The 12,455-nt window shown below is 44.4% G+C and overlaps 1 protein-coding gene across 6 annotated transcripts in view; it reads right to left on the bottom strand.

Moving 5' to 3' along the window:
• Nucleotides 1–12,455, bottom strand: part of ARHGEF28 (Rho guanine nucleotide exchange factor 28) — a 585,749-nt gene that overhangs the window by 99,646 nt on the left and 473,648 nt on the right. For all 6 annotated transcript variants that reach the window (XM_029574889.1, XM_029574896.1, XM_029574905.1 and 3 more), the window contains 3 exons: nucleotides 11,866–12,003; nucleotides 4,070–4,317; nucleotides 3,383–3,505 (listed from right to left, as the gene is read on the bottom strand). In XM_029574889.1, coding sequence (XP_029430749.1) covers nucleotides 3,383–3,505; nucleotides 4,070–4,317; nucleotides 11,866–12,003 — 509 coding nt within the window. The remainder of the gene's footprint in view (nucleotides 1–3,382; nucleotides 3,506–4,069; nucleotides 4,318–11,865; nucleotides 12,004–12,455) is intronic.

Raw genomic sequence — 12,455 nt, 5'->3', positions numbered from 1 at the left:
TTTGCTAAACTCATGTTGACTCTTCTCCTTTAAGATTTGTTTATCCACATGCCCAGTAATTCTATTCTTAACTATTGCTTCCACCATGTTGCCTAGCATCAATGTCAGGTTCACTGCTCTGAAGTTTCCTGGGTTATGCCTGGAGCACTTTTTAAAAACTGGTATTATACTGGCTATCTTCAGTTTTGAGCTACAGTGAATGATTTTAAGGATAGGTTACACACTACCAATGTCAGGTTTGTAATTTCATATTTGAGTTCCTTTAGAAATCTGGGGTGAAAGCCATCAAGTCTATTTAGTTCATCAAATTTCTCTAGCATATCTCCCAGATTCACAGTTCCATATTCAAAATTTATTTAGATGGATAACTGAAAGATTATCTGTCTAAATGACAAAATAAACAAACAAAACCTGTAACCCCTTCCACAATTTATACCTAGGCAACCTACTTTACTTCTACTTATATGCAACACAGATCAAATTTTAAAGTGAAACGGTGGTAGTTCCATATCATTCAACATTTACAAACCTGCCATCCAGACAGTTTATATGGTCTTGTGTTCACTTATAATCATTAACTTACCCACCTTCCACCATTTTATAGTGAGCAAAAAATCCCCAGTAAATACATTTTGGGGTTTTTTTTGTTTTTCTGCTTAAAACTCCTTGTGAAATTTCAGCTTATTTCAAACCCACCAAAGCCTTAACTTGTTTGACACCAGACAAGTCTCTCATAAAATCTAAGCACTTAGCTTCCAAAGTTTGTTTGAAGATTATGCCATGTGTAAATGTTCCATCAAAATATTAAACACCTCCCGACACAGCCATGTTTCGAAAATCAACCTTCCTTCTTCAGGGGAACGCTTAAACAAATTTCCCTCTCAGCTCAATCTGGCAATGCATTTCGTTTGGTACGGGTTTAAAACTACCACTACTATCCTATATATACTCCTCCAAACTTAACACAAGATCATATAAACTGTCTGGATGGCAGGTTTGTAAATGGTGAATGATATGAAACTACCACCGTTTCACTTTAAAATTTAATCTGTGTTGCATATAAGTAGAAGTAAAGTAGATCCCCTAGGTATAAATTGTGGAAGGGGTTACAGGTTTGTTAGTTTTGAATATGGTAATAATCCCATAGGTGGAGACTGATATTGGGGTAGATTTTAAAAGGGTGCACGTGGGCGTACATGTGCACATGCTATCCGGCACGCGCACATGTATACCCGCTTTAATAACTTGTGCGTGCAGATGTCCCAGCTACCCCAGAGGCACAGTCATGGCAAATCAAGGCCAAATGAAGGCGAGCTTGCCTCAAACCACAGCTGCGACAAACTTTGCTGCACTGCGCAGAAGTCGGCATGCTGGGACAGTGGGGCCTGCACATGCGGTCAGACCTATAATTAAACCCTGCCAATGTATTCGCTCCTGCCGCTGTCCGGTGCTGAAATTGGCCAGCACCCGGCCCTGGCAAAGGCAGGTAATTCAGCCCGGTCCCTCCTGCCTGCTTCCCGGCAGGAAACCAACACTTGCCCACTTCTCAACCCTGCTCACACGCTGCAGCTGCTTCACTGCACCTTTTTTTTTTTTTTTAAATTAAAAAAACAGGACTAAAAGAAAAGGGGAAAGAACTGCTTCCCTGCTTCTGGAGGCTACACGCTGAGGGGCCAGGCACACTGAGGTCCAGAGGGGGAGAGGGAACCAGGCCCCCTGGCTATCTACCCTCCCCTTGCCAAGAAGGACCAGACAGGGGTCACCAACTCCCCCCCCCCCACACCCCGGCTTGCTCTGCCCCACCCGAGGGGTGGCTTTTGAAGGAACCTAACACCTCAGGGGAACTGATTCTTCTTCTTACTCTAATCCTAATTTATTTATTTTTTTTTTTTTTACAAGTCCAGACTGCAGGTTTGCACCTTTGCCATCTGCTGGAGACAGAGAAATATTGAGAGACTGCAGGTGGCACTCTCAGTTAAGTAGCAGTGTCTCAAAGTTTTGATCTCTGCCTCCATCTGCTGGTAGGGATGCATAAACCCACTTGTCTGAACAGGAACTTGCCAACAGTCTCTGCAGAGAAGACCGAAGCAAATAATTTATTTGGTTTTCTGTCATGGCCTTATCCTCAAGTGTGCCTTTTATCTCCTGGTGATCTAATGGTTGAATAGACTCCCTCAGAGACTTCTTACTTTTTATGTACTTGCAAAACAATTTTTGGTAGTTTTTGACTCTTTGACAAGTTTCTCCTCAAATTCTCTCGTGACCTAACTTATTAATATGTTATAGGGATGTGAATTGTTTTTTGACGATTTAAAAAATCGTCCGATATTGTTTAAATCGTCAAAAATCGTTAGAGTGCGTGATACAATAGAAATTCCCCCCGACCATATTTAAAATGGCCGGTGCCATTTACACCTGCCAGAGGTAGGCGTAAATCTGCGCGCGCCAGCGGACTGCTGGCGCGCCATCACCCAACCAGGAGGCTGGTCCGGAGGCCTCGACCATGCCCTCAGGCCGGCATCACGCCCCCGACACACCTCCCGCCCCGCCCCAAAATTCGCGCTGCCCACCCGACACGCCCCCTTTGCAAAGCCCCGGGACTCACGCGCGTCGCGGGGCTTGCTCGGCGCGCGCAGGGGCCTTTTAAGAGGGTTACACGCATAACTTATGCGCGTAACCCTTTTAAAATCCGGCCCAATGTGCTTCAAACAGTATCAGTAGAGCACCGCTATTATCAAATCATTTACCAGAGATCTCTCTACTCAATTATACTAATCTATAGAAACATTTTTATTCACTCTTTAAATCATCACAAAATTATACTTGGCTTGGGTTATACTGAGCAAGCGCCAAGCACAATTCATAAAGACTCATAACATGACTCAACTTGGTCCAGGTCTCGGCATACACTGCCTTCTTCAGGAATTCAAAATCATTATTCAAACATCTTAATACTGTCTCAGTTACAAAACAAAATGGGGGTAACGTAATTTATCCCAGGCTGTGCAACCCCCAACAGTTGGAGGAGGCAAAGTACTATTAAGCCCTTGGCAGACAAAAAAAGCAAGGGAGGAGAAAGCTGCTGAACTGTTTCCTGTTTGGAGGATTTCTTGCTGCCGAGAGTGGTTTGACCAGCTAAAGCATAACTCTGGAACGTCCCCCATCAACACCTCTTTTTGTCAAGGCTAAATTTTGACCGGACAACAATTAGCTCAGGCAAATTTTAGCTGGTCAGCAGGGGATATGCTTCTAATGGAAAGTTCGTCTAGCTGAGTCCAAAGGTTAGTTGGACAAACACTTTGAGCATTGATTCCCATACTTCTTTCTAGATGGTTTATTTATAACTGGTAAGATTTATCAAGATAAGATACAAAAGACTTACTTTGATAAAATTCTGGAACTTTTTGTTTTGCTGTAACTCTTTGAAGAGATTCACTGCTTCTTTATGGTGGCTGCAAAATTCTCCATAGATTTGCTTCATTTTATGAGCATTTTCTCCTGAAAACTAAATTGAAAAGGAAATTGTAAGCAATTTTACAGGGTTTGATTCATCCCAAATGTTGGTTTTTTTTTTACTTTTGGACAGTGGATGGAGGAAAAATCGCACATAGCTTTTAAAATCCCCTCACTTACGCGATAGAAGAGGCATCTGCGCACACAGGTGTGCGCATCCCCTTAAAATTGCATGCACCTGTGCACACAGTCAGGCTATTTTATAACATGCGAGCACATAAGCAAAGATGTTATAAAATGGGCATGTCCCTGGGCTGACGGATGTGCGCATATGTGCATCCACATGCTGTTATGAAAGTTACTGTCTTAGAGGCCTATTTATTAAGGGTTTCTTCCATTTTATCAGCATGAGAAACATGCTTAGTAAATAGCGCCCTTAGATTGTGAGTCCTTTGAGGACAGGGAAAATATTTACTGTACCTGAATGTAACTTACCTTGAGCTACAATGAAAAGGCACTTAACTTAATATACAGTAAATAACTAACTAAATATACACAAACTCCTCACAAAGCAATAAGCTGTCATTACCATAAACATGTTAGCAGTTCACCGTACCTGTTGCACTAAGATGTCACCTATCCTGTTGATTACAACATTTCTGTCAGTTCCCTCAACAGATTCCTGTCTTCTCTCCTTCATCCTGGAGAAGAACTGCCTGTGAATCTCCAGCAGCTCATCTAAGCAGGGAAAGATTTTGTCCACAATGCTGTGGTCCAGTTGAAGTTCCTCCTTCATTCCTCTCCTGAATATTTCGGACATGATGAACAGGGTCTGAATGTGATGCAGCTCTGTTTGCATCAGCTCTATAATCAAAGACAGAAAGACAGGACAGTGAAAGTGGAAATCCTCCTCACACGCACTTTTGAATGAATTATCCGCCTTCACTTTTAAAATTCTTACATTCAAAATGTGTTACACCAGATCTATGGGTCAACAGAATCATTTTTCTGGCAAAGGTCAGGGTTGTCATTAAACTCAGTAGTGAATTTTACAGTTTACCAAAAAGGTAAAGTTCAAAGCCATTCAAGTGGGTAAATAGCGATGAACCCAAGTAAACTGCCTGTTTAATAACGTCCCGCCTCTACCCGGCCAAAAGTACATGCAAGCTCCCGTAGCATGCATACTTTTAGCTGGATTAACAGAAGTGTGCCTGGAGGTGTGTTTGGGTTAGGGGAGTAAAACAGTTCACATACGTGAGAGGATCAGTGAGAGTGGGAAAGGTATCCAGGTACCACTACCTCCTAGATACTCAGCGAACATACTTGGTAGGTGTTTTGCTGAATATACCTGGTGAAAGTTAGCCAGAGAATTTTAGGGCAGTGATTTCTTAGACCAGACTTATCCAGGTAAGTTTAACCAGGTAGCACTGAATGATATTCAGCATTACCCAGGTAAGTTTAAGCTACTTCCACCACTCTGCCTCTTTTTTTCGGGGTAAAGTTTGTCTGAGTAATGAGTTATCAAGACAAAGTTTTGTCTGGGGGTGGGGTAGGGAATTCCAATTCATGTTTTTTGTCTGGGTAAGCTGAAAAGTCACCTAGAAAAAAATGTTTGAATATGGGGATTTTAAAAAATATGTGTGCTATCTATTCTACCCTTCAGGCATAGTTCCCTCTAAGCCGAGTGCGTGAGCGATTGCTTATACATTTTGGTGCATCAATCACAAGTTTTACACGGTCACCCAGATCATTTTTCTTTGTGCTATATACAAAAATAATACGCTAATATTGGTGCTCAAAAATTTTTGGTTTGAAAAAATTGTTGCTCACACGAAAAAAAATTTGCTCATACCTAATGCCATTCCTTGGAGGGAAAATTGCCTCCAGGTAGGTTTTTTATTTAAATTAGCTATGACTACATGCAATAAAGGTACCCATGTGCTTTACAACTATGCAGCTTATTTTAAAATTCTCCGTTCTCCCTCCAAATATTAAATCCAAGGCATGGGAGTTATGTATTCTGTAGTTGTTCTCTAAGGTGAGATATTTTATTTGAGACTTATGAATGAGATGGTGAGACGATTTGTCTGGCCTGTCACATAATATAGCATGTATTGCTTACACTTTTGTAGGACTTCTCAGACTGTCTTGAATTATTTAGATATTATTTCTTCTTTTCATTGGCCTGGTAGTGTCTTTGAACTTTCAGCTTAATCAGAATCAGCTTCTAATTAGTCTACAATGCCATGAGCCTTCATTCACAACTACCTGATGTTTTCTTCCATTTTTTAACCTCCTCTGGCCTCCGCCTCCTCCCCCCCCCCCACCCCTTCCCATATCTAGCCCATTCATTACAACAATACTCTGCCAGAGCCCAGAGCCCAGACCATGGACCACGACACCTCAATGTATGTGCACACTGAGTCAGGACTGGAAATGATGCTGTTGAGCGATGTCTGGGACTTCCTTCCTCAAAGGGGTTGTGAGCACCACCTCGGCAACATGCCCAGCCCTGGTGAATCTCTCTGAGAAAAAAGTCCCATCAGCATTGCCCATCCATTACATCTCATCCTAAGCCAAAAGTACAGTGGAATATTAATGCATTTTCTTATCTAAGCACTAACTGATGATTTCATAAATACCTTTTGCACCTCTAAAGTATGAACACTGTTATACTAATGTCAAAATAGCTGATTGTATCACTGTCTGCACTGTCTGAGAGAGAGAGAGAGAGAGAACGAACCTCTGTAGAGGGTCACATATAAATTAACTATAAGAGGGGCTACTAGTAACTCGGAGTGAGGCTTTGGTGGTGAGCTAGATTTTGGGGGGCAGTTTTACGTGCATAGTCTCAGATACGAACACCACAGTTGCCATCAGTAAAGACTGCATGTGATTTGGAGTGATGAAAGGTACAAAAAGATGAGATCTGTACAATGTACTCTCTACGTAGCTCGATAGCAGCTAGGCAGAGCGTGCATCAAACTAGGTGGAGAGTACAATGTACAAATCACATCTTTTTATACCTTTCATCACTCCATATTACATAAAATATTTACTGATGGCAACTGTGCTGTTCATACCTCTGACTGTGCATGTAAAACTGACCCCCAAAACCTAGCCCACCATCATAACCTCACCCCGATATCATAATGCGCCTGAATCCCAGACAAGCTCGCTGGTCCTTGCTTTTTTAGTCGCTTCAGTTTCTCCTTACGGTACCAACCAGCATCAAAGAATCTTCGTGCAGATGTGCTCTCCTGTACCTCAGACTGAGGATTCAACTGTTACACCACAGTACATCCTAGATCCAGCTAAGGTTATTGTTGCTGACTCCGAGATAGTCTCCACAGGCAAGACGCTTGCGGAGGAAAGTCCTCTCATGGGCACACGACTCTCTAATGGCTGGGCATCCGGGCAGAGCCCGAAACTTAGAGATAATAATTTGTTACTACTGGTGGCCGCACGTCAATCGGGATGTCCAGGAGTATGTCAGCTCCTGCCCCACTTGTGCTAGACAAAAGCCCTTACCGGGTTGCCCCTGGGGGCTTTTGCAACCTCTTCCCATACCAGCGGAGCCTTGGACTCATATCTCTACAGATTTTATAGTAGATCTACCACTGTCCGAGGGGAAGCAAGTCATCTGGGTCACTGTAGATAGATTCTCAAAGATGGCTCACTTTGTGCCTCTCTCAAAGCTTCCTACCACACTGGAACTTGCCTAACTCTTTACACAGCATATCTTCCATCTACATGGACTACCACTGCACATCACTTCCGATCGTGGCTCACAATTTAAAGGTAAATACTGGAGAGCACTTTGCAAAAAGTTTGGGATCCACTTGGACTTCACGTCTGCTTTCCATCCTCAAGGCAACGAGCAAGCAGAACAGACCAACAATTATTTGAAAGCCTTTCTTCGCTCCTTTGTAGGAGATAAACAAGTCGATTGGGTGACCCTACTACCATGGGCAGAGTTCTCTTACAATCACCACATTCACTCAGCAACTGGAGCCTCGCCCTTCCAAGTTGTCTTTGGTAAACAGCTCAAGTCACCCTTGCCACTGCCACTAACAGTGCCTTTGCCTGCAGCCCAGCTCAACAGCTTCATTCTCTCTGGGACTCCACCCAAGCTAATTTGCGGTATGCGGCTGCCATCGCAAAGAGGGACACTGATAAACACCGTCACAGAGCTCCTGTCTTCAACCCTGGAGATCGGGTTTGGGTAAGCACCCAGCATATTCATCTACGGATTCCCTCCATGCGCTTAGCCCCCAAAAACATTGACCCCTTTGAGGTCACGGAACAAGTGGGTACAGTCTCCTACCGCTTACGTCTACCACCTAGCATACGGATACACAACTTATTCCATGTTTCTCTGCTGAAACCATTAGTATGTTCAACTTTTCACCGCAAACCACCCAAACATTTCAATACAGTAGCAGATGAAGAGACCATCTACCAAGTGCAAGATATTCTGGATGTACAATTCTATCATCGACGATGGGAGTACTTAATATCATGGGAAGGATGTGGTCCAGAGGAGAACACATGGGAACCCGCCTCCAACACCTGGATAAGTCTCTCATCCATCAATTCCACCAAGACCATCCCAGTAAGCCAAGACCCCCGGGGAGGGAGCATAGGGGGGGTACTGCTGGGAACCTCGGCCGCGGGCAACCACGGCCGGGTCCCCCCTCTCCTGCTCTCTCCAGTGCTTGCCGCAGCCTTCCTCGCTCCACTTCGGGCCGTGACGGGGCCTTCTCGTGGCGTCCTCCTGACGAGGGAAAAGCCACCGACTTTCTAGTGCGGCTCTGCCCCTTAGGCGCGCGCGTGCAACAACCTGGGATTTAAAAGGGCCGTGGCGGGAAACCTTGGTCCGGCCCCAAATCCCATGTCATCAGCCAAGGACTATTTAAGGGCCCTGCTGACCTTCCTGCTTTGCCTTGGCAACAGGTCGGCTCTGAATAGCTAGTTGCTGTCCCTGCATGTTCCAGTTTCAGCTCCTGTGTTCCTGTCTCAGTGTTCCTGCTTCCATGATCCTGGTCTAGCTCCGCTCCTGCTTACGTGATCCTGTTCCAGCTCCACTCCTGCTTGGCTCCTGGTATTCTCTGTCTGCTGCCCGTCCTGACCCTTGGCTCGTTCTCTGGCTTCACTAATTCTCTGCCTGCCCTGACCTTTGGCCTGGTTCCTCATCTTGCACCACTGCTGCCTGCCATGACTTCTGGATCATCTTCATCTGCCCAGTTCTTCTGCCAGCCTCGACTCGGACTGTTCACCGGACTCTTCTTCGCCAGGAGACCTTCGCCTAAGTCCTGTCAGCCCCGGTACTCAAGGGCTCAATCTGCGGGGAATGAGGGTTGGTATAGGTGAAGGTCCTGTCAGGTCTCCTGGTTCAGTTTCTCCTCCTGGCTACGAGTCCTACTGTAGGCCTTCCTTCAGCAAATCCTCCAAGCACTGTAGCTGGCCCAAGGGTCCACGTTCACAATATCTCCTGAATACACTTTGTTTTATAAAATGTTATTTCAACTATCCTCATAAACACATCAACCATAGCCGCTCTCATACAGTTTTGCTCTCTATCACAAGTAAAGCCTAATACACACCCACATCTATATTTCCCCCAAAATCCCGCAGCTTCCTATCTTCTACACACACACACACTCCCAAACTACACATCCTCCTGTCTCAAACACAGCCTCCTCTATCATACACACCAGTGATGTGATTCGGCCAAACCTTTTGGTTCGGCCTTCATTATCGGCCCGCAGCAGGAAATTTCATTTTCCCATGGTTCGGGCCGATTTTAATTCGGCTGCCCCCAAAACGATATCCTAAACCCACCCCGACCCTTCCAATTTAATTAATTAGAACGGGGTTGTAAAAAAAATAAATAAATAAATAAAAATAAAAACCTATACCCACCCCAACCCTTCAAATTTAATTAATTGCAAACCCCCCCACCCTCCTGACCCCCCCCCCCCCAAAAAAAACTTGCCGAAATTCCCTGGTGGTCCAGCGGGGGTCCCGGGAGCGATCTCCCACTCTTGGGCTGTTGGCTGCCAGTAATCAAAATGGCGCCGATGGCCTTTGCCCTTACCATGTGACAGGCTATTGGTGCCATTGGCCGGCCTCTGTCACATGGTAGAAGCAATGGACGGCCGGCGCCATCTTAAAAAATGGCACGGGTCATCCATTGCTCCTACCATGTGACAGGGGCCGACCAATGGCACCAATAGCCCTAGAACATAAATACATCACTTAACAGAACAAAGCCCTACAGAAAAACTACATGCCAGCAGAAATACTGCACCTCAGTTACACATGCAGAACATAGACAGACCCTTACCTAAAACAGAATAAGGGACTACAAAACAGAAACAGAAACATGCAGACAAAAATAAAATGGAAAGCCTGAAAAACCAGACTCTGAACAGTGGCATACTGAAGAAATAACAAAATACAAATATGTAATGTACATTCCCAAAGATAACATATGCCAATCACTAAAAATTAAAAATATATATAATCTGTTAGTCCTGATTTTTTCCACTTTTCCTTTGTCTTTTCCCAATTCCTTTTACATGGTTTTTTTTTCTGTTTTTTCTTTCTCCACCTGTCTTCTTCCCTTCCTCCCTCTATCCACACTCACAATCTGGCAGTCACACACAAAGGTTCTCACCCAGCCACTCACTCACTCCCACACACACACACACACACACAGGCTCTCAAATCCCAACTCCACATATACATAGCCTCTAGCACACAAACACAGCCTCTCACCCAACCTACAAATACACACCCAGACTCTCATCCACCCACAAACACACACCCAGACTCTTACCTACCCACAGGCTCTTACCCCCGCCCCCCCCCGCACACACACCCACAGGCAGACAAGCCACACATACACACCCACCCATAGGATCTCACTCAGCCACACACACTCATACACAGCCTCTCAATCACACTTTATCTTACTCACCTAGGTAGTCATCCACACAGAGGCAATTAACCCCCCTCCCACACACATACAGCCTGGCTCTCACCCCCACACTCACGTACTCCTCAACCCAACACACACACACAAGCAATGACCCCCACACACAGGCAGTCACCACCTCACCATCCAGGTTCTCGCCCAGCCACACACACATACACACACACACACACACACACAGGGCCTGGGCCTCATCTTCAGCCACCAGTGGGATGGGGTTTGCTGGTATCCATCGCATCCTCCTCCTCTTTTTGGTTGCCAGCAGGATGAGGTCCACTGGTGGCCTCTGCTTCCTCTTCCTCTTTTTGGCTGCCAGCGGGATGGGGTCCGCTGGCAGCCACTGCATCCTCTCTCTTCAGCCACCAAGGAGCAGTGTTGAGAGGTAGGTGGCAGCAGGAGTCACGTTTCTCAGAACATCATCTCCTGCTGCCACAGGGCTGATCTCATGGTAAGAGCTGCAAGATTGACCCTGCGGCAGCTGGAGATGACTTCTGGATAAACCCAACTCCTGCTGCCCAGAAGGAGTTATGATGCCACTGATCAGATTGGGCAGGGCTTTGGTTTATCCCTGCGCAGGGTGGCAAAAGCCGTTCGCAGTGCACATGTGCACACCTTAGAGGGAACAGTGTTCAGCAGGATGTTTATTCCCCTGAATATCCTTTTTTTTATTTTTTTAAACTGACCTGTTTTATCTGTATAAATTGGCTCAAACCTTTAGTTTCAGCCAATTTATAATGTACATAGAGATGAGGTAGAGTGATGCCTTTGTGACTAGCAATTTTTTCTACCATAGTCAAAATTCTGGGCTCTGTATGAAGTTTCTGACTGTGGTAATTGCTCTGAGGTCAAAGACTGGTTCAGTGGCCTTGTAACAATGCTAGTGCACTCTGGGAATAGTGTCCACAACCTCTTGAGAGTGAAGGAGATCCAGATGTCTCTCAACAGTATCACCTACTAACCAAAGTGCATACTAGTACTGGGTTCTTGAGTGAATACTAGTACTGGGTTCTTGAGGGAGTAGCAGCCTGTGTCTCTTGGATGATGGTGGTAGTAGGAGCTCTGAGGAAAATTGTTGTCTAGATGCAACCAAGGACCCATTGCCCATCAGCAGGACCGTGTCCTCTAACATGGTAGTAAGTGGGATTGGAGAACACTGTGAAGATTTGATAATCCCCTCCTCACAGTTACTTGTATCCCCTGTTCCTTGTATCGCCTCCGAGCGAATTTGCAGTTTCATTGTAAACCGGTGTGTTATGTATTTTATACAGGAACGTCGGTATAAAAAAGTTATAGATAAATAATAAATAAACAAACACTATGATTAAGCTGGATGCCAAATTATGTAGAGAAGAATAGGTGAGCAAAAATTGCTTGAATGATAATAAACTTACATTCAAACATACTGTACCCACCAAAAATAACATCCTGCCTTTTGACAACATCTTTTTCTTGCTTATTACAAAACGCTGGATCAACATTAAGGCTCCAAGAGTCTGCTTCAAACTCCAATGCATCTGCTCGGAGATCACTCCAGAGTGGTGTATCCACATCTGCAGCAGATAGATAAACATACATGGAAACTTTGACATTTCTAAGATATCAATGCATGACTAATAAGTTTGTTATGCATATGTTCATTCACACACCGAACATATTGTTGAACTGAAATAAGCTTCTGTAGTAAAGAATCTAATATTAAAGAAAGATTAAAACAAGAGGCTCTGTATCATCCCAACCACATCTCCATTAAAATTCAGAAAAATCAAATAGTGGAGGCTTTATATCAAGGAAAGGCAATTTCAAATTTCAGAACAAATAAAAAAGCTAAGGATCTAAAATTAAATTTGATGAAATATAATAAGATATACCTACAGTCTCTAAATTTAGACTAGGGCTACAAGTATGTATGCATTACTTTATTTTTAGTCCACCTAACAATCTTTGTGATTTCTTTATAGCTGTAACTAGAGAACTGGAGTGCCATGCATTGCCACCTGTAATA

The sequence above is a fragment of the Rhinatrema bivittatum genome, chromosome 1, assembly GCF_901001135.1.
Source record: "Rhinatrema bivittatum chromosome 1, aRhiBiv1.1, whole genome shotgun sequence".
Lineage (NCBI taxonomy): Eukaryota > Metazoa > Chordata > Amphibia > Gymnophiona > Rhinatrematidae > Rhinatrema > Rhinatrema bivittatum.
The sequence above is the reverse complement of the archived record's forward strand: the minus strand, read 5'-3'. Positions and strand labels throughout refer to the sequence as shown.